Genomic DNA, 27,769 nt, shown 5'->3' with positions numbered 1-27,769 from the left:
CCTCCCCATTCTTATCTCTCCCCATTCCACACTTTATCATCTCATTTCCTACTATCACACAGCTCTTCCTAAGGCATAGCCCTGATGACAAAACATCTGCTGACATTAACTGATCACTAACTATGGATGCCTTTATGTAATTCTTATAACAGCCCTAAACAGATAAGGAAATTGAAGTCAAGAGGAATTAAGCAAGCTTGACTTGAGCAGTCAAGTTTTCAGAGCCAGTAAGGGACAAAACTCACAGTTCAAACCCACCTGAAACTTATAACCGCTCTCCTCAAAATCTTGCAGGGGCTCTAAATAACTTACTCATTTATCCTTTTTGTCTAGATTTTAAAGTCCTTAGGGCAGAGACTATTCCTCACTCATCAACATGCTGTAAGTGTTCAATAAATAGTTGTTGAATTTAATTGAATGCACCATTTGTCTTAGGCCTCTTGTAAAAACAACCTGAAGAGCTTGTGCATGGGTCAAAGACGCAGAAGCACTGGGACTGAACAAGCAGCATGGATCATAACGGCTCACAGCCATTCTTTGGAGAAAGATGGGAACAGTCATGTAGGAAGCATCCTCTGGGTCCCCCTCCAGGCTTTTGCAGTGGTTCCAACTCTTTCTACTACAGGAAGAGATAAACACCCTTCATGTATTTCCTCTCACCCCCAACTGCAAGGAAAACAGTAACACTAATTAGTTGTAACAGGGTGTTCATTTCACACAGTTCTCAGCAGGTTGCCCTGCTGTTCTTTGAAATGGTCTGGAAACAGCCTTGATTTTAAACATCTGAAGATAATTGAACCAAAGTTGCACCCAGAAACCCTGAGTGACAGGCCTTTTATTCTCTCCCTCACTAACAAGAAATGTTTGCTGCCGTTTCTTATTGACTCAACACCTTGAAAGCCTCCGGCACTGATGGCTTGCACCCCAGGATCCTAAAAGAATAAGTTAAAGTAACGATTGGTAATAAATGGAGGAGCAGGGACGCCTGAGCGATTAAACAAAACCCTATGCCTATTTAAAGGGAAGAAGGAATTGCCCTACAGCCCCATAAACTTAAGGTCTGTACCTTGAAAAAATAGGGAAGTTGCGGGGAGAGCTGAAAAGAATTTATGACAAGATCAATTTGCAAACATTTTTCAAAGACAAGGATATTAGTTAGCAAATATGGAAACATTTTCTAATACATTGTTGGCAAGTGGGTGGGAAAATAGGCTGTCATGTCTTGTGGGTGGAAGTGTAAATTGCACAAACTTTTTTGGAACATCCATCAAAATTTTAAATGACATAACTTCAACTATGCAACTCTACTTCTAGAATTTATTCTATAAATGCTATCACAAGAGTGCCCCAAAAGTAATCAAGGAGCTTTATTTATAGAAGCAAAAAACTGAAAACAACCTAAAGGTCCATTAAAATAGTTTGGATAAAAATTATGATAGATCCACACAATGGAATACTATGGGACTTTTAAAACAGTGGGAAGGGGGGGGGAACCTGTAAGTATGTCTATTTAACAATCTCCAGTAAAACAGTTTGAAACTAACTTCATAAAGTCCAAAGTACTGTGTGTATTATGCCACATTCTATGTTTTAATGTTAAAGGTTTGTATATATACACAATTAAATATGTACATACAATGATTCATAGACATCACACCTATATGATGTAAAACAAAGTAGTAACAGTGACTGATCCTGGAATGATAACCTAGGAGACTAGGGATGGGAGATTCATTTTCACTTTATGCTTTTCAGTGATTACTTTCTATCCTATCTGAATTTTTTAATATGTGTACAAATTATTTGGGTTTTTTAAATTTGTAAGCAAAAGAGAAGAATAAGTAACAACTGTCACAGCCTATTAAGGAACAGAATCTTGCAGGACAAGTATGATCATCTAAGACACAGAGGTGGGCCTGGTACTTTAAGAGGAAAAGTACAAAACCTACCTTGTGATTTTGAGGCCTTGATTCAGTCTGTCAAGGAAAACCTACAAACGTACTTGCCAAGCAGACATTGATTGAACAGGTATACAGGTAACCAGAGGCCCATCCCCAGAAGGAGGTACCTAATGATCACTGTCACTCAGCAGGAATTTAACAAATAGTACAGAGCAGGTGCTCCTGGGCCTACTGGGCAGCAGCTGAGGAAACGTACAGGTAGACATTCTGGGCCCAGAAACCCTGGCTCCTCAAGAAGAGTGAAGGAAACCGTCTTCATCGCTACCACGTGCCTACAAGCCCAGCCCACGGACAGACCCCCGTAGAACCAGAGGAAAACCCACTGCACATTCAAAGGCCCTCAGACAGTAAAACAGTATTCTACCTGCCTCCAGCTCATCTTCCAACCCCCCACCCCATTTCCCAGGGTAAGGGAAGTGGGAGTACTGAGTCTGAGGGGAGGCTGTTAATGGGAAACCAACGGCTCCGTCCCAGGGCTCTGCTCATACCTGGCTGTGATCTTGGGCAATTTGTCTTCATTCGTTTCCTCACCTCCAAAATAAGATGACTAGTAGCTCCCTTTTGTGTGGTTTTGAGAGAATCAAATGAGATTATCATGATTTTCCTGCTCTGAGAAAACAAACTACCATACAACTATAAAATATTAGCAATATTACCCTGGTGATCGGTTGTGTGAGAAGCCAGCAACTTGACTGAATTGTCTAGCCATTTGGTTTAGTCAAAACAGTCAATCAGACAAACAAAACCCAAAGTTAAGATCAGTTCATTAATTGCCACGCAGATATATTATTTTATTATTATTATATCATTATGTATTAGAGCAAGGCAGGGGTGGTGTGAGGACTGGAGACACAGAGATAAAGACAGATTCCTGACGTACAGGAAAGGCCAGGTCTAGTCAGGGGATATGTGAACAAATAACTGTACTCCAATATTGTCACTACCCTATTCTGTTAGAGGTACAGGAGAGGTGCCACTGGAGAAAAACAAAAGGATTGACCCTGTGATACTTACAGAATCAACCTCCAAATACTGACTCACCAAATACCAAGGTATACAGACCAGTAACAATTGCTCACCAAATTACACATTTATTTGTGAAGGAATCTGCAAGTGATTCGGAGTAATCTTTGGTATCAGAATGTTAACCAACATATTTGTTTAATATTGTTTGGATTTAGTCAAGCCTCTCATTGAATAATTTCAAAACTAAAGGACAAAAAAAAAATGACCCCATAATTGGTAGCCATTTCAGATTTCACAGTGGTAGGAACACTGAGTAAAAATTAAAGAAATGACCTGTAAGTAGCAGCACTATTAGGCAATATTTCAATCAAGATAACTTCAAATAATATCTTTACCACCATCGCGCTCAGGGCTATGTTCTCCAGATGCCTGACAGACATAGCTGTATTCCATCAAAACAGCAGTTCACCCACCAATTCAGTGGATCCCGTCCATCAGTTAAGTGAAGGAGAGGGACAAGTAGAAGATAAAATAGACAAAGCAGTTGTTTAAAGTCGTGTAGACAAAAGAAACGGTTAACCAAATGTTTCACTTTCCAACATGTGTTATATTCAACTGGATGTTTCATTCAGGTCTAAATATCATTCTAAGAGTTGCAACTGTTAGGCAGAGCTCCCTGAATTAACCTGCATAAAATTAAATTTAATTCTAATTTAATTCACTTCCAGAATGGTATTCTGTTGCCAATGTTAAAACCCTGAAGGAGTCTCCTTTTCCATGACCTCTATAAAATAACAAGTCGTAGTTGCCACAACCAGAAAAACATCCTGAGCCTCATTTGCCTAGGGAGCCTGTAATCAGATCTTACTTACTGCCCCACGTTATTTCAAGAGCCACAAGTCATTCCTATTAAAACAAAAAGTAATTTTCTGTCCTTGCTACAGTAATGAATGTTCTCGGTTATGACATTTATTTGGGTGCCGGCAGAACTAGTACAATTGCTTTTAAAATACAAGGTCCAGAGCACTCATTTAAGATGTCAAACATGCACTAACAAGTCCCTTGTCTCCTAGGCATTACCAATGAAAAGATAGTGGCAGAGAACACTAGTTTCCATACCTGTTGCCCATCAAAATCATCTGAGGACTTTTCTAAAACACAGACTTCACCCCCACATCCCCATCCAGATCTTCTGAAAGGAGTATTTGGATTGGGGCCCTAGAATCTATCCCAGTAAAGTACCCTTCAGATACATTGGACAGTCAGCCCTAGTGCAGAACCTTGTTTAGTGTGTGGTGTCATGAAAAGAACCAAGTAGGCGGGCTTCCCTGGTGGCGCAGTGGTTGAGAGTCTGCCTGCCGATGCAGGGGACACGGGTTCGTGCCCCGGTCCGGAAGGATCCCACATGCCGTGGAGCGGCTGGGCCCGTGAGCCATGGCTGCTGAGCCTGCGCGTCCGGAGCCTGTGCTCCGCAACGGGAGAGGCCACAACAGTGAGAGGCCCACGTACCGCAAAAAAAAAAGAAAGAAATTCCCTGAAAAGAGACACTTTTATTTTCAGTTAGAAATACATTGGGGCTTCCCTGGTGGCACAGTGGTTAAGAATCTACCTCCCAGTGCAGGGGACGTGGGTTCGATCCCTGATCAGGGAACTGGACCCCACATGCATGCCGCAACTAGGAGTTTGCATACCACAACTAAGGAGTCTGCCAGCTGCAACTAAGGAGCACACGTGCTGCAACTAAGGAGCCAGTGAGCCACAACTAAGGAGCTCGCCTGCCGCAACTAAGACTCAGCACAACCAAAAATAAATAAATAAAATTTTAAAAAATAAGAAAGCAGTACTGCATGTTTAAAAAAAAATCATGAAAAAAAACCAAAAAGAAATACACTGAATCTGTGAGCTTTGCAATGCAGAAGGTAAAATCCAAGTCATCAAGTATACAAAATGGCTCTATTTTCTTTTTTTTTTTTTTGCGGTACATGGGCCTCTCACTGCTGTGGCCTGTCCCGTTGCGGAGCACAGGCTCCGGACGCGCAGGCTCAGCAGTCATGGCTCACGGGCCCAGCCGCTCCACGGCATGTGGGATCCTCCCGGACCGGGGCACGAACCCGTGTCCCCTGCATCGGCAGGCGGACTCTCTCAACCACTGCGCCACCAGGGAAGCCCTGGGTCTATTTTCAAGGCCAAACAAAAAGTACAGAATCTGTTACAGGAAGATATGACTTACTTTTAGCAAATTTGGAATATGAAAATCTGGCATTACCAAAGTGATAGGAATTTGTCTTCATTTTATCAATGGATTTTTTTTTTGCCTTCATAGCATTTCACTCTCTATCACCAAAAATAACAAACACTCTTTGCACATTGAAAAGCAAGTTTATCATCCAAAGATTCTATGTACACATTTGGTGAAAAGTGAGGTATAGCAGGACGTAGCAATAAGTCCCACTGGGTAAAATTAAACATAAATTTATTTACAGAGACTATTCAGATATTAGAAAAGTTGGTGCTGATAATATTTTGCACTTCAGCGTCTGAAGACCCCAGCTGTCCTTCAGAGACAGGATACTTCATGACCGACAACTAGATCTTGGTGAGCTGTCATGTGCACCCCTCCTAAGTTTGAGTTCCTGGATCACATTCTCTTTCTAAAGAGGATTCAGAATAAGCCTTAAGTTGGAACGGTGGACTCCCAAAAGACACCAGGACATTCAACACGTCCTATAATCTGTTGGCTATTAACATTTAGGGACCCACAAGCTCATCTTGAAGTATCCTCACAATTCAGGATCAAAGATATTCAATGAGAGAAAGACAGACTCAGAGTCATCCTGCTGTTTACATATAAACTGTGGAGAAGCTCTCTTTTCCCACAACTTGGAACTCAAGGCATCAACTCATCCCAGGTCTGTCAGCCTTCATGTAATTTTGTCTCCCTTCTGCTGTGTTTAGAATTGAGTGATGGCTTGAAAGCCACCAGTCCTGTGGAACCCACAGTGATACTGGGCTGGTCCCAGCAGTCAGCCACCAACGTGGGCATGGTAACCAAGAGCCCAAACAAAGACAAGCTTGAAGAGCCTTTTCCTCTAAAGTAAGTTCCAGCTACACACAGCAGTAAGGCAGAGCATAAGGAACGAAAGGAAATAGCAAAGTAAGGCTGTTTTTCTTCTTGACAATCTGAATCAGACCACAGATTTTATATGTAATTTGACAGGTACCAAAAAGTACCTGGCACTTTGTATCTCAGTCCCTGACTCTTCTTTTATGACTGTGCTGGTTCTGAAAAGCATTCTCAGAGCTGCCACACATTCCTCAGCCCTCTATCTTCCTCAAAGATTACCTTGTGTTTCAGAGGGTTTTCTCTTTTTTCCTCCTGACAGCTCACCTTCTTTCACATCATGGGGCTGAGCCCTGAGCTGGGACCTCCTGCCAGTTCACTCACATATTCCTACGGCTCATAGGAAGAAACAGCCAGAAGAATTTCTATCATTCTGCTTCAGCTTAACACAACTCTACTTTCTCAGGCAAACTTGTGCAATCTGTCTTTCATTTGGAGATATTTTTGTACTTCTGTTTGACACTGGGGATTTTCAGATTGCCTTTTATTCTCTTTCATTTTCTCCCTTGCTGGGCAGAAAACAGAGGCTGCCATGGACATAAGGCCTGAAACAAACAGGGTAAGATGAGGCAGAGTTATTCCCACAAACTAATTGTGCTTCCAAATGCTAGTGTCTGGTCAGGAGAGAGCTCTGAAATAGACTCCATGCAGACAGCATTCGGCAAATCCCAGCTACAAAAACTTCTTGTTAATGGGGCAATTAGAGATTCTTTCCTTCTTAAAATCCAGTGGTCTTATCTCCATTACAGATAGAGACTTCAGAGTATAGAGATATCAACTCACACGTGCAAGATCACATCTAGAGGCAACTGGCAAACACCTCATGCTGGGCCTCCAGGACCATCTGGAAGCCAAATCATTTGTAAAGTGGCTGTAGTGGTTACCATACCCCTCACTAAAGTTGGACAACTACCGATTCAGTTTAGCAAATGTTCATGAAGAGTTAACAGGGATTCGAAGAGGAGAGAGTCACAGTGCTCTGCCAGTCTTACAAAACAAATATGCCCTCCAAAAAGCTAACACTCAAGGCAAAATGTGTTAAGTGTCATAAGAAAGGTACAAAGGATTGACTTTTACAGGCTTCTACTTTGTTCCTTCTTCTGTGACCAATTTTAAAGCATAGAGAAGATCGATCAAAAGCACTGTGAGAGCGTACGTGTGTGCACGTGCACAGAGATGGCCACAGAACCAAGAGAGACAGCCAAAGTCACTGCCTCCTTGGCTACAGACATCAATTGCCCGAGAGTCTACAGGTTAATCCAGTCTAATAGGACAACAAGAGGATAACACGTGTATATGCTGCCAAGAAAAGAAAGAACGAAATGCAAATTACTCTCCTGCTGGCAATGCAAAGTCTGTAGGGATTCTATGAAGCCAGAGGCAGGGCAGGAACCTTGCTCATAAATGGTCTAATCAGATTACTCAGTGAAGACCTCCCCTTCTCAAGAGGAGCTTTATGGTGATGATGGCCAGTGGGGAACCTCTGTATTCTTACCATCTTGGCTTCACATTTGATAGTTGCAGTTCACCTAGCTGAGACTCCCTGATTACTATAAAGGCACAGATGCACACTGGCACCATTTTGAGAGGAAATTACAGAGAGGCCCCTAAAAGGGAGTTCCCAAGTGGGAAGCAGCCGCATAGCACAGAGAGATCAGCTCGGTGCTTTGTGACCATCTAGAGGGATGGGATAGGGAGGGTGGGAGGGAGACGCAAGAGGGAGGAGATATGGGGATATATGTATATGTATAGCTGATTCACTTTATTATAAAGCAGAAAGTAACATACCACTGTAAAGCAATTATACTCCAATGAAGATGTTAAAAAAATAAAATAACATGAACACAGAACCCAAGAAAAAGAGGAGTTCCCTATAGCGGACTCCAAGTGAAGAAAATGTTGGTGACGTCTGAGAACTTTCTTCCCTAAGGCAATATCCAAATTGGACTTGAGCTCTGCATGGATATATGTGGTTTTCTTCTGAGGTCATCCTATGTTTGAATGTGTACATCATGCCAATGACCGTTTATATCAAATTATTCTTTTTCATCTTGGAATAATTCTCTTATATTAGGTGCTTAAGATGAGTCTTGAAAGTAGGATAAACTTTCTTCAAAAGAAATTTTAGGGAAGGAGAAGGAGAAAAGTACTCGAGACAGGAAGAGCAGGAGCAACTGCATGGAGGACAATAAAAGTTAGCCTCTGGGGGCTTCCCTGGTGGCGCAGTGATTGAGAGTCCGCCTGCCGATGCAGGGGACATGGGTTCGTGCCCCGGTCTGGGAAGATCCCACAAGCCGCGGAGCGGCTGGGCCCGTGAGCCATGGCCGCGGAGCCTGTGCTCCGCAACGGGAGAGGCCACAACAGTGAGAGGCCCGCGTACCGCAAAAAAAAAAAAAAAAAAAAAAAAAAGTTAGCCTCTGTACAAAGGAAATGCAGTATCCCAAAAAGAGATCTGCACTCCATGTTTGTTGCAGTATTATTCACAACAGCTAAGATATAAACACACTACGTGCACAGGGAACTATATTCAATATCCTGTGATAAACCATAATGGAAAAGAACATGAAAAAGAATGTACATATATGTATAATTAAATCACTTTGCTGTATAGTAGAAATTAACACAACATTGTAAATCAACTATACTTCAATAAAATAAATTATAAAATAAAAAATAAAATAAAGTGACCATCCATGGGTGGATAAAGAAATGGATATATAAATATAAATATATATACATACATATATGTGTATATATATAAGTGTGTGTATGTGTGTGTGTGAATATTATTCAGCCAGGGGAAAGAAAGAAATCCTACCATTTGCCACAATGTGAACGGACCTTGCGGGCATTATGCTGAGAGAAATAAGTCAGAGAAAGACAAATACTGTATAATCTTACCTATATGTTGTATTTCTAAAAGTTGAACTCATAGGACAGAGTAGAATGGTAGTTACTAGGGTGTGGGGGAATTAAAGAGATGTTAGTCAAAGGGTACAAACTTGCAGTTAGAAGATAATTGAGTTCTGGAGATCTAAAGCACAGCACTGTGATTATAGTCAACAAACTGTACTATATACCTTCAAGTTGCTGAGACCACAAAAGGTGGTAATCATATTTCTGTATATTAATGTATCAAATCAACACACTGTATACCTTAAACTTACACAATATGTATGTCAATTTTTTTTTTAAGTCAGCCTGTGTAAAGGGAATTGGACAAGCAGTGGAGATAAGCTAAGAAGGGTAGGTTGGGACAACCCTATCTGACACTCACCAAAAGGTTTCTCATAAGAACACCTGAAGTGTTTCTGAGTTCCAAAATTTACCAAAAATATCATTATGAGCATGGTAATACGGAGCACCTTCCATGGGCCTGGCACTGTGTCAAGCACTTTGCATTTGTTATCTCACTTAATTCTCACAACAACTCTGCAGCAGGTATTCTTACCCTCATTTTACATGGACGCACCGGAGGCACAGAAGTCAGTCACTTGCCCAAGGTCACACAGCCAGAACCATGTGCAGGGGTCTGGTCTCCCCGACCCGCCCTCCATGCTCTTCACTGTTGCGCAAGGCTGCCTCTTTGGCCTCCACCTGTTGTCTTAGTTTCCCACACCAGCCAGTTTCTTCTGCTTCTAGGATATGAAGGACCGTCTGCTTTCTTTAGAATTTCATACTCATTCCCCAACAGAGGCCATCCAAGGCAACACAGGGTTGGTACCCAGCTGGCAAGATGATGGACCAAAAATTATCCTCAAAATTTAGGAAAGACGCTGGATGAGAACGCCTCAAAATCTACCTATACACATGCCCCCAAATTGCCCTTGCGTTAAAGCCAGATCTGTCATTCTCAACACTCACCAGCGATGAGCCACGCAGCTGTGGAGGCCTAACAGACAGGCAGGAAAACAGGCAAAGAAAGAGAAGAATGTAGTCAAGCCCCAAAGAAAAAATGTTAACATCCGGAACAAACTCACCCACACAGGCTGGGGAACCGTTACACTGAGCTCTCCGTAACATCCCCCAGGCACCATCCCGCCCAGCCCTCCCTACACACACGCGCGCACTCACACACGGATACACACACACTCTCCAGGGCTTGGTTTACTATTTGCTCACCCGCACAGCAGTCAGGTTGTCCTGTGTCTGTAGGAGGTGCCTTCTGCCGTACCTACCACCCAGTCAGGATATCACAGAGATGCCTTAAATCTCTGTGATGTCACAGTCTAATCTGGGTAACGCACAGTTGCAGCAGATGGGATCTAATGTTCCCAGGACTAATGCTGGTCATACAACCAGTGCTCTGAACACTAAAGGAACATTGAACTGGCCAAGGCCTGGCTGGTTTCATATCTTGCAGCGGTTCTAAATAGACAGATCTCATGGATGAGATCCAGTAAATCACCTAAGACTGCAGCATTCATCTCATCCTCTGTCACACTCTACACTTCAAGGGTTTGGCTCCACATGGGTTCCTCGAGCAAGGAAACGGGCCCAGAGATTCAAATGCTTCTGTTGCTGCAAGAACATATCAAATCCCATCAGTCGCTGCCTGCCCCGAGGGAGGTGGGCAATAGGAGAAAGTAAAGCTTTAAAACAGAGATTGACTTTACATCTTTCTCTTTTTAGCTTCTAAAAGCCATTTTTCTATCACTGTGTACAACAGACAAGAATATGATAGACCTTACAGTTAAACAGCAAAGAAATACAGTAATACTAAAGTCCACACACTGAAAGCGGGGGTCGAGGTGGGGGTAGCTTTTCTACAAATCCCTGTTGGAGGCATGAGACTTCCTAAGTGGGAAAGGTTACTCAGAGTAGAGGAGAGGGTGGGAAATGATGGAAAGACAGTGAACAGGTCCACCAAAAACTTGAAACCCATTGTTAATTTCCCTGAAACTCACTGCTGAGATCACAACCACTTAAAGCGGGTCAGAGGAGTAAAGGAGCTCAGAGTGTAAGTGTTTATCGGAATGCGAGATTTCTGCAAATCACTGATCCCATACGGAACTAGGCTGCTCTAATAGAGCTGTTACAAAATAAATGAATCAGAGCAGTCACTCAGAGGTTAAAGTTAAAGCCATGACTCTGAGAGTGAGTGTACTTGCTGTGGGTCCTCAAGGCAGTTTCCTAATCCTTAGGCATTAGAAAGAAGCCACTGTGGAAATCAGAATCTCCTCCTTTGTAAATTCAATCCACGGCAAAGGGATTTCAGCTGAGATTGCTGAGTTCGAAAAAATCAGCAGTACTTAGAAATGCACGAATTGCTGTCACTGCAACTGATACGTTCCTAAGCCGTTCCATTTTGAATCAATTACCAGTGAGATGCCATCCATCCCGTTGTGAATGGAGAAGGGAATGGGTGAAACAGAGCAGTTAACGTTTCCCCTTTATTTCACTGCATGAGGGGATTCAGGATGAGGAGGCTTTAGATCGAAATCAATATTTCAGACACTAAGATTTCTGTGCATGAAACTCAAAGGAAAGCAAGTCACATTGGGAAGGCTGCACTCGCCCCGTTCCAAAAACCAGGGTGTAGAAACTCCACCCTGTGATCACTGTCACAGCGGCTTCTACCAGCAGGTATGAAGAAGGCACCTTAGGGCTACAGGGACTAACAACCATAGGAAAGAAAGAGACCCAGAAACTATAAATGAGCTCTCTCTCATTGATGATTTAAGAATTGGTTTGGGGGGACAGCATGGAGAGCAAGCATAAATTTCCGTCTACGAAAGTTCAAAGTTCTCTCCATAGCACTGAAGGGTCATCCGCAGCGGGGAGCAGTACAGTCTAGTGGTTAAGACATTGACTGGAGCCCCATGGAGCTGGGTTTAAATTCTGGCCACACCAGCTAAAGTGAACTGGAGTTGTGTGTCTGTGGGCAAGTTATTTGAGTCTCAATATCCTCATGTGTAAATGGGGAAACAATTACCTCCCTTGAAGGACTATTGGGTGCATACAATGAAAGAATGTACGACCATCAGCACAGTGCCTGGTACCCTCTAGCCATGAAAGCTCTTACGGTTAGCAGCTGTGGGGACACTGAGATAATATGATGCTTGTAAGATTGGAAGTATGGAAACATCTGATAAAATGTGGAGCAGAGAGTCTATTTTGAAGACTGAGACCTGCCTTCCAGCCAGGACAAAGCAGCTCCCTCCTCTGAATGGCCAGGCAGGACCTGAGTGCTACTGGTGAAGGGCCCTGGGCTCCTTGAAGGAGGGAGGGCTTGGGAGAGATCCTTTCTCTGTTCCTCTTCCCTGGGAATGCACCTTCTCCCTCTGTGGTGGAGAATCAATATAAACAAAGTCTGGGGTGTGACTATTTAAAAAAAAAAAAAAGTGATCAAATCCAGCCTTCCGTTTTCTGGAAGGAAGAAAACGGTGCAAAACTGTGCAGCCAGATGTGCGTTCTAACAGAATGGCTGGAGCTTCTGCTGTTTCCCTGGAAAAAGACTTCCCAGTGTCTTCTTCCTGAACAGTCAGCTTGGTTATAGGTTTTCCTTTCATTTAGTCCCTTCCCCTCCACCTCCATTTCTTTGAACTTAACCAAGGGCACCTAAAACTCCTTCACTGCAGCCTCAGCTAATCGGTGCAACTGGCTCATTTTGCCCAGAATCCTGGGGCGGGGGGGTCCATCAGAATACAGGCTTTACAAACAAAGCCTTAGGAAAATGAATGTTCTTTATTTCCTATACGATAAAACCTGAATTTGGGGGGATTTCTAGGCTCCAAAAACTAACCAAAGAGAAACACGCTCATGTTATTCCACTTTCCTGCATCCAGAAAGGCCCCTCTGTCTGCTGCCAGAGCTGAGCTCCTGAAGAGCCGGTAAAGCTGAGGCTCCGTAGCTCCACCCTCTGCCCACCCCCCCTTCCTACCGTACGCCAGGGGGCTGACCCCCACCCTTGGAAGCCCTCTCCCCCTCCCGTCAGTGCTCACTCAGGTGCTGGCTTTTTGCCTCAGTGGGACCCTAAATAGCAATGGCTCTCAAAGTTTAATTTGATTTGATTAAGCCATGCCTGCTTCAAAGCCTGTACTCTGTTTCCAGCCACACGCTATACACCAAGTACGGATCCCACTCCAAGTCCCAAACATCCCATTTAAAGCAAAAAACTGGGGGAGAGGGGCGGTGGCTACAATAGATTACGATTTGCAACAATTTCTTATGTAAACTGGTCACTGAGGTAAGCAATCACTGTCAATTCAATTGATAGGAATAACAGGCACCGTGCTAAATCCTTTGTTCCTTCAACACGCGCTATCTCATTTAATCCTCACAAACACCTGTTGATGAATACATTTATTATTACCAATGCAGAAACTGGGGTTGACAGAGATTAAGTAACTTGCCCAAGGTCATACAACTAGCAAGTGTTGGAAGTAGGGCTCAGACACAAGCTGTTTAACCCCAGAAACCTGAGTTTTTAACCATTCTACAATCCATTCATTGTAACAAATAGTAATGATAATAGGAGTAATTATCTCATTAGAGTGTTCTGGGAAATCATACATATATATACAATTGTTATATATTATTATTTGGAATATATATATAATTGTTACATATTACATTTGGAATTTATGTATATATATAAAACTTAGCACAGTGGCTGGTACATAGTGTTCAATAAATTTGTTTTCACTGTTCTTGTTGTGTTATCATTATCATTATACTTTTATCATTTACTAAGTATTTCCTCTGTGTCAGCCACTTGTGTCAGGCTCTAAAGATACAAAAGCAATGAAGACAACATCCCTGCCCCACAGCAGTTTATAGGGCAGTAGTGAGAGAGGATGACCAGTAAATCTACAAGCTCCATGATGACAGAGGTCTGCACAGGGGCTGGGGCTGCAGAGAATGGTGCATCAACTGAGGGTGGGGAACTGTCACCGGGCTTTGAAGCCCAGCTGTACCAGTCTGTAAGGAAATAAGGTCCCACAAGACAGAAACATGAGAAACCCTCTTAGGTGTGTCCTGGGCCCAGTTTTTTGTCTGACCCTGCCCTCAAGTTCAGCAGCTATGAATAGAGAGGTCTTGAACGCTAAGCTGTCTTCTGATCTATCTTGTTGACAAGCGTTTTGCCTGTTACTAAGTCATCCTTTTAGCATTCTCACAACTCTGCCAGATGAAGATCTCGGCTTAGCAGACTGGACATGGAAAATAGTTACTAGTGCTTTCCATTAGGCTCAAATAGAAATGAGGGGCAACTGATTTTGGGCGGATGGAGGCAGGTGGGAAGGGTGGTCCACCAATTCAGTTTACCAGTGATGAAGTTTTTCTCATTCTTCATTTTTCAAATCCATAGAGTTTTTCCAGCTATTTCTGAGAATGGCACAAAAAAGTGTTCAAAGCATAAATAACTTATATTTCCCTTAAATTCACTAATGCCATAGAACTCTTTTAGTAGGAGGGTCCTGGGCATTCACACAAACAATAGATTACATCAGACACAAAAGACTAGAAATCACTGATCCAGGACTTCTGAACATGTGATATTAATCTAAAAACTTTTCAAGAGCTTTATGGAAGCTCTTAATTCTAGCTGTAAAAATCTTTTTTTTTTTTTTGGCCTTGTGTTGCTGTTACTGTTACTTTCTACAACTGCAGTAAAACTTCCCTCATTCAAACAAAGTAAGGGATGAGTCAAGTGATAGCCACAGTGCATCAGGAGAAAAAAATTTTTTTTTTTTTACGATAACAAGATCACAGAATCTTATAGCTAATGGGCTTCAGGTGTTATTTAAGCCTCTCTTGCATCTCACAAGCCAGGAACTATGGCCTCATCAGTTACTATAAAACAACTTTAAAACATTTTTTTCAACATTTATATGTCCTCCTTTAAAACAAATATCCCTGGTTCCAACATTAATGACAAAACTAGCACTACATTCTAGGTCTAATTTAAGCGAGTATAGCCCTCTTCCTACTTTAATACATGGATATAATCTAGAATACGAGGGCCTGTGTTGAAAGCTCTGTAGTATAGTGAAGACTCATAGATATCCACATAAGCAATTAAGGCTTCTGAAACGTTTTACAATTCAGTATTCCTCTGCAAGCTTGCATATACGATTAATTTTCTAAGCCCTTTTTTTCCTATATAGCACATAGGTATATAGATATATATACACCTAGCCCCTCCCCAGCTTTGCTGCAAACAAATAAAGAAATCAAAGTATTAGACTTCTGAATTAAGGAAGATTTTTCACATCCAGGGAAAGCATTGCTGCGTTCACAATCATTTATTGGCCCAAATGCTTGCCTCTCCCCACTGTGAAAAGCAAGTATTTATTTTTCGGAAGCAAAAACATAAGGCCTGAACCACCCAAGTCACCTAACCCCTAGGTTAAAATTCTGGGCCCTTGGGGCCTGGTGTGATTGATGCTTTGGAGCCAGGATGCCTCGAGGCGGGACTTCCCTCTCAGCTAACGCTGAGCTCTTGAAGGGAAGCCGTCTGGCCGGCTTCTTACAGAATACAGTCATTTCTCAATCTGCTTGGTAAAGATGGGTGGTTTCTTTGTTTTTTTTTAAGAAAAGAATTACTTCATTGTTTTAAATCTCCAAGAACAATGCAAAGAACAATTGCCTGCTGTCCCTTTGTCTCGGTGGGCAATGCCGGGTTTCTGGGAGGGGGACATCTCTGCGGTTATGAGCCCTACACCCTCGGGGATCATGTGTGTCTCGAACCGACAAAATGACCTTCCTTTTTAATGGACTGCCTGTGATATTGACTGACCCTAGAATTGCCCATTTGGAAATGGTTAGAGATTAAAAATCCTACAAGCCGAGGGATTCTTGGTTTCTAATTGCTAATGTTTGAAGTGAGTTTGATTCCTCAAAAATTTGTTCAGTCTGATAAAAGCAAAAGCTCAAACTCCCCTCAGGGCGCGAAGTGTAAGATCCTTGGGTGCTGTCTGATTTGAGGTTGGTTTGGGGTTTTTTTCCCCTGATTTTTTTTGTGGGAGGGGGGACGGCAATCTTTCACCAAAGCCTTCCTAATTAGCCCCATAGTCCCCACATTTCTCCAAGATGTAAACAGAGCTGAGAAAAGCACCCACCATCCCTCAGGATGCCGGCACTGGTTTCAAAGGCCCCGCGCTAACCCTGGACCCACGCACGCGGCCCTGCGGATCGGCCAGGCGGAGCCCCGAGCGCCGGAGCAGGAACGCGGGCCGCGCTCCCCGAGGCCCGGCCGCCGCTCCCGCCCGGCGAGGCGGCCGAGACCCGAGCGAGGGACGGAAAGCGGGCAGCCCCAGCCGCGGCCCAATTCGCCGACTCGTGAAGGTCACCCGAGCGGCCCTGGTTTCCCAGGGATGGTTTCACGAAAAGAGATGCAATCCCAATGCCTTCCTCGGTGAAACGTCATCTGAAAATTTTTTAAGGGGGTGAAAAAATGAGCTACCAACGTGTGTGTAGGAGATTGGAGGAGGGGACCAGGTCGGGGTGAGGGGAAGTGAGGAGGGAGGGGAAATACAGGGGGGCGAACTGCATTCCGAGCCCTTGTCTGGGGCTTTGACATCACGTTCTGGGCTGCGGGACAGTAAAGAAAGGCAGGGAGTGTTCGGGGTCAGAATTTCGGTTCACCCGGTGGAGAACTAGGCGTTAAAACTCTAAGGATCCGTCTAGGTGTGTAATGACCTCCAGTGTTCCTTGTAAAGGGAACTCTACTGTTATCTGTAGCATTTTGGTTTTTAAACGAAGGCTATATTAGGAGATTAGTTCTGCAATCCACAATTAGGGGTTGGTGTTTTGTTTGCTGTAATCCTCTAAAGTGTGTGGCAATTTGGAAACAGCTAATTTGAACCTCAGCAACTATATTGTAGAAAATATAAGAGGACAAATAGGGACAAGATGTTGAATATATTTCCTATCTTCTTAAATTATTTCCCCCAAATCACACTGTTTCTCTCACTCTTTCTATTAACCATTATTATTATCCAGATTCCTCTTAGTTGTTCCGTTAGCTCTCTTCATGGAAGAACATGAAATTACTCTTCAGAATACAAGGCAGCTTCTGTCCATCCAAAATGAAGATGGCATTATTCACAAAATTAAAAGCCAAATTTAGAAAAATTTCCACTCTCCTCGTTCTTTTAAATTGCATCTGCACAGTCTCATTTTCTGCTGTTTTCTCTTAGGCTTTAGTCAAAATCATCAATTTGAGAGTTAAATAAAAACACCAATAGCTAGAAGTTTCAGGTCTGGGGATACTCTTGAATTGTCAAGTGATACCTAGAGATGACAAAGTTTCTTGCCCCCCAGATTTTAGGTGTTCCCAATTTGTTAAACTGGCTCCACACACACACACCAAAAAAAGCAGTTTATTTTCTCTGCAACTTCATCTATGTCTCATTCAGAACTTAAAGTTCACACATAAATTTGTGTATAAAACACATACACTTGTGTAAATACTTTTTAAATATCCTGTATATACTTATGAATAAAAGGCAAAACTAGATATTGGCTGAGTTAAAAAGTACAGAATAAAAAGTAGTGATTACAAGGCCTATTTTCACCTCCGGTATCAAAAGCTCATCATCAGTTTGTAGTGAGCAAAAAACGTCCTGCCCTGCCTCAAAGTGAAGCCATTAATGGCAGGGAATAAATGTTGATTTGTCATCACCAGTTGCTTTAATTCCCCACCTCTTCCCATTTCACCTCCGGTCCTCCCTACTGAGTCTCATTTTCCACCCTGACACTTAGAGTGAGGGCCTCACTTAAATTAACTAATAATTATCCTTGCCCAAAGAAGTGTAAACAGACCTTAATTTCAAAATTTGCTAATTGCTGTTCCCAGTACAGACCCCTGAGTATCTCTGTCATGCACATATAAAATTCAAAGCTCACTAGAAACCAGAAAAGGCAAAGCAAAAATAAACCATAGGGATGAGAGAAAGAAGGGGGAAAGATTCCATGTTCCACCAGCTCCCTACTTTCCACTGTGGAAAAATATCCCAAAAGGTTAAAACTAGAAAACCACTTAAATATTCTCCCCATGCTTAACTACTTTATCTTTTGGGAGTAAGAAAGCAATAACCAGCTACACCCCTGGAATAATCATTGGACAGATTTCTGCATTTCCAAAAAGGAAAGTGAAATGTCAATCTGCTTTTTATCCCTGTGGAATTTGCACAGTTCAGCCTGGCTTTTTTTTTTTTTTTAATCTACAGTCACCTAGAGAAGAAACTCCCAGATTTAAGAAGTAATCATTTTTCTCCCAGGTGTGAGAAATAAACTTCTACTAGAGTCCATAATAAGAATCTCAAAAATAAAAGTGCTCTCATCTTATTAATATTATAATTTTGGCAATAGAGAAAAGGATTGTCACAGACCTGGAATATTTCACTCCTTAATACTAGCAATGCCCTTGGAGAGGCTTAGACGAACAAAATAGTTGTCTTCTGAGCCAAAATGTATTTGTCCCTCCCTCTTTGTGGCCCAATTGAAGGATTAATGATGAGAGACTTGCTTCCATTAAACTCTCATCCACACAAGGAAATTATACAAATAAACGGGGGAACACAAACCACCAATACCCAATCATTTTAGTACTGGCTCCCAGGTCAGGCATTTCCTACCATTCTTCACTTACTCCTCACGTGCCGAGTATATGAACTAAATATGTTAAACAAATTTTCTTTAATAATTAAAAGATGTTCATGATACTATTTGAAGTAATGGGGTGGAGGTGCACAGGAAAACGGCAGCGGGTATGCGTCAATATAATTTCAATCCGAGCCCCACCATAAGAAATTTAATTCCCCCTTCCCCCTGCATGAACGTCACCTCGTAAACTTTTCTTTCTGGAAGTTTTATCTATAAAATCAGGAAACCTAAAGTGGCTAGCTCTGAAACCAAATAAAGTATTCAATAAGAAAGAGCGTTGGGTGGGCCGTAGAAGACGCGAATTCAGAATCGCTGCGCACCAAGGCTGGAAGCTGATCTGTCCAGGAAAGCCTTCGCCGCCCTTTAGGCTTGTGCTCTTCGGAACGGTCTCCGAGGGGTAGGGGTGGCTGTGAAGCCAGCCGGGCAAAGGGGCAGCCCTGCACCGAGTAGCGAAGGAACGAGAGCAACCCGTCCCACCCGCGCGCACGCCTTCCACACGCTTCACGTGGGTTTCTGAACCCCCCGGGGGAGGTGGAGGGGGGTATGGGGGCGACCTGCAGAGGTGCAAACCACAGCCCACTCCATTTCTTCCAACACAGTCCAAACTCTGGGCACCAGGGTTTTCCGCATTCCCTGTCCTCCCCACTGCCCTCGAGCAGTTTGCTCCATCTATGGGACAGAATGGGTTGGAATTATCTCCTTTTTCCGAGTGGCTTCTATCGTGCCACCACTCCAGGACCGGAGCTTTACGCAGAACGTCTCCATAACCCTCCCCACCGCGCGGGGGACATTGTGGCGCGCTCTCCCAGCCCCGTACATCCAGAAGGCACTAATTTAGCCACTGTCGGAGCAGAGCGCGAAAAAGGCATTTGGCAGTCATGCCCCAGCAAACCACCATCCTTAACCGGCCTACAACGAATTCAGATCTTGCCTACCCCTTCACTCCCTTTCAGAATCGTGACACAAGGTCACTGACCAAAGAGGCAGCCACCGCGGAAGGCCGTTTTGACCTGGCAGCCGGGAGGTTTGGGCACGGTCATCAAGTCCTACACTTGGCTTATTCGCAGGGCGCAGACCCGGCACTTCGAGGCCTGCATCGGTGCCGGGACGCACGCACCGCCGAGGAGCCGGAGTTCTACCCGAGAAAGACCCTTGGCGTCTTGCCCAGAGCGCCGCATACCCATACACTGCGGTCCACGCCCCTGCCTTGGCCCTGGCTGGTGCTTGCCTCGCACAAGTACGTTCTCCCCACTGGCTTCAAACTCATCGCCTTTTCTCCATTACTTAAACATCAGTGAAGAGTCACTTCTTCCGTTTTGACCCTAACGTTCCCGTATTGGGGGGTTGGGAGTGGGTAGAGGGGTGATGTCAGGATTAAAATCTTGGAGTTCTACTCTGAGCAAACAAGCCGTAAACCGGCAGATTAATTCCTGTGACCGGTTGGTCTCGCTAACTCGAAGGAAGCAAGTGCCTGGGGCACTGCGAGGAATTTTCTTGTCTCATTTCACTAGGGGTTGCGCAGCCGGGTGCCCGGGAGAAGGCGAGCGCCTGACGTGTGTGCACGTGTGCGCGGAGTGCGTATCTCCCTCGCGTTATTGTGTGTGCCTGCTTTGTGTGCCCACCCGCGTGCGTCGCCACCTCCTTAGGCCGCCGACCGCCTTGGCTGCGAAGCTCAGGCCCGCGGGCTCCGGAGGGGGAAAATCCCATCGCAGAAGGTTTAAATCATTTTTCTCCGCGGGGGATCGGGCCTCGGCCGCACTCGGCTGTGGGTTTGGGCGGGAAAGACCCAAACCCGAGCTGGGGAAGCCGGGTGGAGCCGGGGCTGCGGTCCGAGCGCAGATGGCGCCGCCGCGTGCCTGAAATATACTTCCAAGGCCGCAGCCGGAGCAGCTGTTCCCGGCGATCCTGGCTCGAAAGTTTCCTCCGTTGCTGCTGTGTGAGAGGCGGGGGCAAGCCGACCCGAGAGCCAGGCTTTTCAGAGACCGGTTTTGAGACCCTCCGCAGCCCGCAGAGGCTGAGTGCTGGCGGCTTCTCCAAAAGGCTGGAGCGCTGGCCCGGGTGTAAAAATGACGGTACCTTACAGGCTCTTCTCAGGGCCTTCTCCAAGGCCCGGAGGGCCTCAGGGTTTTTTGGGCCCACCAAGCTCGGTGGAAATCTTTGAAATACATACTGTGTGTCCTCTGATGTGTGAGGGCCTACAGCGAGCAGGCCAGGCTGGTCCCCCCGCTTATGCGGGTTGGTGCCCCAGGCTGCGGGCGCTCGGCGCCAACTAAAGCCAGCTCTGTCCGGACGTCGAAAGGAAAACGGGCTGTGAAAAAGCAAAAAGCCACGTCTTTGAAAAAACTTAAAGCTTTAAAATCGGACCCTTCTGTCTGAGGATCCCGGAATTTTGAGGGAGGGCTGAAAACGATGGTACCAGTCAGAGAGGGTATGGTGAGAATGATAAATACGGCTGCTCTAAGGCGGGTGGACTGTGTATGTGTGTGTTTGTTTAATCCTTCCCCAGCCCCTTGGCAATATTCTTTTTGTCGCTGTGGGTTTTTTTCTGTTCCTGACTTCTTTTCGGCCTAGGGCCGGTGAGCCACGCAGTGGGTCCAGCCCCCTCTTCTCCTAATCGGGAGAGGAAAGTTTAATGATAATTGTGAGGGCCAGCCGGCTAGAGACTCAGCCCTGGGCATAATGGAGTCGCCCGCGCCCCCTTTCCTGCCTCTAACACCATGCACACACCATTAAATGTGGCTCTGCCTTTGTATTTGTTAGGGCGCTGTATTAAAGACAAAAAGAGAGGCCTATAGGGAACTCCAAGCCCTGGCGTGCCTTCTACTACCCCGCTCAAAGCCCAAAGCACTGTCTGCTCCACTCTCCTGACTGCCAAGTCTCCACATCAGAGCACGCTTTTTCTGAAAGATATTTTTTCATCCTACATCCTGTTCGTCCTGTTCAAAAGAAAGTCTTGGCCACTACGGGAACTCCAACTTGGAGATCCCCTCGGCCCACAACGGGACCGGCCCAGCTGCACGCAGCCTGGCTCCGCAGAGGGCCCGCGAGTGCTTTTGACTTCCGGCTTCTTCCTCCTACCAGACCTTTGCCCCACAAACATATTTCGTTTTCTCTAACCCAAACGCCCATCTTTTTCTTTAAAAAAAAAAAAAGTGACAAAGGTAATGAGAACTGGTCAACTGACCTCTCTATTATGTAAAGTTCTATGTTAGGTCCTCACCCCCTACCCCCATCCCGCGGGAGCCAGGAAAGAGCATTCTGGATGCCAGGTTCTCGTGTTCACATCCCTGGACTGGTCTCTCCTTGTCCCCAATCCTCGTTTTTTTCTCCCCATTATTTTCTGAGAAGGACGGCGGAAAGAAAACTGCCAGTTGAGTCTCATTATGATCCCACATGTTGGTCCTTTTGAACATAAGACCCTACACGGGCTCCCTACGACCTGTACCCCCCTCCCAGAGAAAAGTACCCGTGGACAGGACAGGGCGTCTGCCATACTCAGTTAGATAACTTCTGCCTTTTCCACCATCGGGAAAATAAAATAAACTACATCGCCAATCGTGAGTTGTCATAAGGCCTGAGAAAACTTCCACTAAACTGTGTGAAGGCCCAAACAAGATTCTGACAACAAATAAGTACGGTGAGGAAATAGGGTCTGGCCAGAGATGGGAAACACACATTAGCCATGCGTTCCTTTCTGGATTGCCCACACAGGGGTCTGCGTGGACAGGCACCCGCATCCAAATACAACGAAAGGCTTGAGCAGACGAAATAAATCTCCTTTTAATTTTCTTTTCATCGACTAATAAAAATAATTCCCCAGCACGAAACCCAAATACCGTAACCGGCCGCAAGAACACGGAGAATTCATCAAACTCTGTCTCTGCAGGTCACCCGCTAATCGCGTTATTATTAGCCTCAGGAGCATGGAAATTGAACTGTCACTGCCGAAAGAGAAAATGTAAGCGACAGCTGTCTCTCCTTGGGTCGGCCAGCTTTCCAGCCCCCAAGCTCCTGGGCCCCAAGCTGGGTCCCCAAGCTCCTGGGCCTGCGGCCAGCCGCATCCCTTTGCGGGCAGCCCTTCCCTTCCGACTTGCCGGCGCTCTGACCCAAATCTACTCTCCAGCCCTAGCTGGTCAGCAGGAGCACCTCCAGAAAAGTTTTAGAAATCCTGTACGGAAACTTTCTGAAGCGCTAAACCAAGCCGCTGCGAGCGTTGAGTGTGTGCGCGCTCGCGCTCGCGCGCGCGCGCGGGCAAAATTCTTCCGACAACAGCTGTTCCCCCTGTGTTTTGCACAGTTGAAATCTTGGCACTTAATACAAAACGTTGTTTTCCCCCCTTCCTAGGGTTCTGTTAAAGTACTGATGTAGACACCCGCCCGCTGTTTTACGTGTTGTGTGTATATAACGTGCATAGAAGGCGCACAGATCCGAGACACGTTGCTGCACTGATCCCCACAAATACGCAGAGATGTGGGCCCTGAAGAGTGGCCCAGGGCGCAGGGTAAGCGGGCTAAAATCCATTCCTCTTTCCACAAATGCCAACTAAGTAGAAATATAATTATGCTCCCTCGTCACGGGCATTAGGAGAAACACAACTTGAGTCCCAGAAAAGTTGGTGTGGAAAGGGAAAGGACCGAGGTTGAAGGCTAAATGGGACAAACTGGGCAATTCCCACAGGGGTGTCGGACCGAGAACTCCGTGCCAGTCCTCGGACCTCTCAGAAGTGAGTCCCAGCTCCTCTCCGCTCCCGCCACTGCCTTGCATCGGCGCCCCTCTTAACCCCAGGGGCCTGCAGCCCCAGCAGCTGCGGGCACCGTGAACACTGCATTCTGCTCCCAGAAGGAGAAGGGGATGCGAGCAAGAAGGCCTCCCGGCTTGAGGTTGGCGACGAAACTGCAAGGCTCAGGCCAGTTTCCCCAAATTGGTTCCGGCGAATTTGGGGAAGGCTCAAGGCATTTGCGCAAAGAAAAAGAAACCCGGGTTGGAGCAAGACGTCGTCACCGCCAGGGCCTTCCTCTTCGCCACTCTCCTCGCCCGCTGGCCGCCCGGCGTCCCTTCTCCGCCCGCCTCCCGTGTTCTGGCCCTACGCACTCACCCGGGTGAGGCTCCAGGCCGTGCGCGGCCGCGTCCTCCGTGTCTCCGAGTGGGCCCGCGGGGCTCAGCGCCTCCATGGACAGGTCCAGCCCCTTCTCCTCCCAGTCTCGCAGCTTCCGCTTTTTATTTGAGCCGATCAAGGCTTCAACGGAGAAGGCATGTGCTCGCGAGCTCAGGGCGACTGCAGATCTTCTCCTTTCACTCATCTTAGCCGCCCGCACCCCGGCCCCCGCTCGCCCCCGCTACAGAGGGAGCAGCCCGAGCCCTCACGCTCCGAGCGCCCGCCGGGCCGGGCCTGGGAGAGGCGGCGGCGAGGCGGCCGAGACTGAGGCGGCGGCTTTGCGGGTCCTCGGCACCCTCCCCTGCGCCCTCCGCCGCCGGCTCGGACCGACGTCCCTGGCTGCCCCAGCCCCTAGGAAAGAGCGCCCCGAGCGCTACCCGCTCGCTGCATGAGCGCCCGAGTCCTGCTTCCCACCCACCCGGGCAGGCGCTCACAGGCTGTGCAGACTGGACTTCATCTTTTTTTTATTCTCTCTCCCTCCTCCCTCTCCCTTTCTCTCCTCCCTCTCCCTCTTCCTCCCGTGGTCTTCCCGTCCTTCCTCTGATCCAAACTTCTGGGAAACCTTTTTTTCTAAATTCCTCCCTTCTCGAGGAGCTGGGGGCAGGCGGTGCGCTCCTGTCCGAGGGGCGAGGGAGAGGGAGGGGGGAGGAAGAGAAAGACTGAGGGGAAAAAAAAAAGCCCCCGACCAATGGCGAAGAGGGAACAGGAGAAACCCTGAGAGCGCCGGCCAATGAGAGGAGGGGAGAGACTGAGGCTCGGGCCAAGGCTCCGCGCGGATTGTCCCCGGGATGTTCCTGGGCCGACTTTAACTCCTGGCTTCCCAGTCCCCCACGGTTCCTCGTGGGGCGGGGGGGTGGGGGGGGAAGGGAGGGGAGCTGAAAGTCGAGGTCTGATCTGTGCCGTTACAAACTCCTGCAAGTCCCACATCCATACCTTTTCCTCCCAAATCTGCTAGGTCTCACAGACGCTGCAAGCGCAGAGTCATTTAAATTACGGATCTGGAATTGGGAGGCTCTGACAAAAGGTCAACCTGTCCAAATACGCCAGAAAAAGATTCTGACAATCTCGCGCTTGCCCCCCAGATGCTATTAGATCTGCTAGTTCCGCCGGGGTTTCGCTACACAGGTTCTTATTTTCCTGTTGAACTATTTCTAAGCGACTCTGGTTAAGGCAAAACGAAAGAAACAACAAGAAAGCCTCGTTACTATCCGAGGTCTTGTAATTGAAAATACAAAAATCGCTTCGTCCTTCCAGCTCTACCTGGTCGAGAAGGAGACTAGGCGCCCTCAAAGCGAGAGGGCTGCGGTGGGACACCCGGCTTACCGCGCGCTCCTCAGGCGGATCCCGACTGGGCCCGCACGCAGCAAATGCTCTCCTGCTGTTCGGCGTGGATGCTAAGCCGGGCTTCGCCTGCTTGGGGCGCTTGCTCTGGAGAACCCGCCGAGAGGGGCTGGGAGAGGGCAGCCAGGAACTTTGACAGTGGAGAAGGAGCTTTTTCAAAATTCCCTTTAAATCCGATCACCTCGGGAGCCCGGCTCTCCCCGCCCCACTGATCCTCCCTCCACCCTTCAAAAAAAAAAAAAATCTTTCAGGACAGTGTGGTCGTCAGGGATTTCTAAGGAACTTAAACCCAACACTTCTGGCCATTCTGATTCCCCACAGCCGCTACCGGTTTCGGGCCGCTGGAGACCCCGAGCTTAGCCCAGCACAGAGCAAGTTCAGAGGGGCCAACAAGTTGATCCTGCCAAGCTGGAAAAAGGTCTCGGATTTCGCGGACGACGGGCCGAGCCACAGCCCTATCGCCCCAACGCCCTGGTCCAGACGCTTCTATCCCAGCGCGAAGAGGCAGGAAAGAGCCAGCTCCCAGATGCCAACGACAGACCGACAGGCCCCTGCAGACAAGCCTTGCCGACACCCAGGCTCTGAGCAGGGTCTAAACCCGAAAGCCTAGGGCAGAGGAGCACACGGTGTGTCACAGACCCCCCCAAGAACGAACACCCATTGGTCCTTCCACCTTGGGGTGAGAAGGGAGGGCCTGTTGGACCTCTGAAAGGCCACATTCCCCGCCTGACCACCGAGAAATCCATCATAGTTCTTGCTATTACGGTTGGATGTGCTCTGGTGCTGGAGACAACTGCAGGGTGTCCTGAATGTACCTTGGGCCTCTTAGGAGGAGAGCAAGAAAGGCCAGTGTGGGAGCCCCCTCAGATGGGCCTCCAGCCTGGAGGAGAGGAAGCTATCCGCGCAGCAAATGCAGAAAGAATAACGAAAAGCCGCCGGATGAGTATGATTCAGCCAGGCTTGGCCTCCCAGGCCTTCCAGGAGCCTGAGTCTCAGGCTTGGGGGTCCCCCAGCAGCACCCCAAGAACCCTGGGATCCGGCACTGAGCTCTTCAGCCTCTCCCACCGTGCTGCCGGGCAAAAGCCTGGGTGGCAAGGTGCAGGGTCTCCCACCTCAGTCACCACTCAGGGTTGCTTTCAGGCGACCTTGCTGAAAGTGATGGCGCATTCACCACTGCCATGCTTCAGCAAAGGAGCTGGAGACAAGGCAGGTCAGGAAGGTGCAGTTACCTTCCCCCCTGGCTCAGACCTCTCTTTCGGCTCCCAATTCTGATATTACCACCCTTGGCCGGAGCCTGCCAGGACCAGGCCCGATGGAGTAACAATGGGGCAGGCCTCTATCCTTTCCCAGCATTTCCCTCCTCCCCCAGCACCTGTATGTCCCATCTCCCTCTGGTAGACTCTTGCCTTCCTTTCTCTCACAGACCTTCCTGGGTTTGAGAAGTAGATGCATCGTAGGCCACACACCCTCCCTGAGGTCATGAAAGTTTCTCAGAAAGAAGACATTTTGGTTACCCACCACCTAGATGCAGGTCCTGAAGGCCTGCCTGATGTAAGTGTCACTACCCAGGTGTCCACGAGTCATACGTAGAAAAATCCTGAGCAGTGCCTTCAACATCCTGCATCTGCTCCTCACCCCAAAACCTATGCTCTGCACAGAGTTCTCAGAGGAGCTCCTACGCCCTTCCTTCAGGTTGCACATAGGTTGCCGCCACCCCCATCCCACGTACACATACATCCTAGAATTGTGGGTTAGTCCATTAAAACAAACCAGATGATAACGAAGCCAGACTGGTTTAGAACAGTCATGAAAATAGGAGTTTTCCTCTAGGTAAATGGAGGGGCAGGGAAGTTTTCTTTCTGTCACTATAGGGATCAATTTAAGTTTTTCGGTGTGTGACCTTGTGCTGACAGAGAAGAAGGTCTGGAGAAAGATTCATCAGGATGGTTTAACGTCCGTGACTTAGATACATAATTTTATGCAACTGGAGAGAAGAAGAAAAAGAGGGTTCGGGGGATTAAATGTGATTATCTGGGAGTACGGTATGCATTTTCCTTCTCCTCATTGCATCAAGGGGCTTTCAAAATTTCCTCTCATTACCACAGTTTCTCTCTCCTTTAACCTTCAGGAATGAGAGTGGGGTCTCCAATGTCTGAGGCCAATTCCTGAGGCAATCCCCAGGTTTCCCCGCCGTAGGCTCCACCCTTGGGTCCTGGGTGGAATCTACAGGTGGTAAGTCCAGTTCAGGTCTATTTCAGGCTTGAAGATGACTGACAAGGACCAAGCTGGAAACCCTACTCTACACCCTGCAGGGCCCCCAAAAGTATGAAAAGGTTGTTAAGCACCTGAGATGTCAGAGCGGTGGGGGAGGGGGAAGGAGCACTCACTAACCCCCTCAGTAAGGGAAGTGGATGTCCAGGCCTAGCCTTGACCAGAGGAAAGCCAAGAAGAGAAGGGCAGCATAGTGACTGCTCACCTAAAGCTGACTGTGTCCAGATAATTTGATTTTCCAAAGGAACATCAGAGTTCTGCAGGATAGGGACAAGAATCCTAGAAATGGAGCCCTGCATCCTCCACATAGCTGTCCTTTCCTCTTGTTTCTCCACACTAAAT

At 46.8% G+C, this 27,769-nt stretch overlaps 1 protein-coding gene across 3 annotated transcripts in view; it reads right to left on the bottom strand.

The window, feature by feature from the left end:
* Positions 1–25,263, bottom strand: part of TBX15 (T-box transcription factor 15) — a 102,525-nt gene extending 77,262 nt beyond the window's left edge. Inside the window, exon 1 of one of the 3 annotated variants that reach the window (XM_060139218.1) lies at positions 25,139–25,263. Coding sequence is in view for 1 of the 3 variants with exons in the window: in XM_060139216.1 (XP_059995199.1) it covers positions 23,756–23,960 (205 nt within the window). In the remaining 2 variants the exon portion in view is untranslated. Of the gene's footprint in view, positions 1–10,170; positions 10,292–23,755; positions 24,465–25,138 lie in introns of those variants that run through there. The other 2 variants (XM_060139216.1, XM_060139219.1) reach the window with 2 other exon arrangements.
* Between the last annotated feature and the right edge of the window lie 2,506 nt (positions 25,264–27,769).

Source organism: Lagenorhynchus albirostris, chromosome 2 (assembly GCF_949774975.1).
Source record: "Lagenorhynchus albirostris chromosome 2, mLagAlb1.1, whole genome shotgun sequence".
NCBI lineage: Eukaryota > Metazoa > Chordata > Mammalia > Artiodactyla > Delphinidae > Lagenorhynchus > Lagenorhynchus albirostris.
This window is presented reverse-complemented; position numbering and strand designations above follow the sequence as displayed.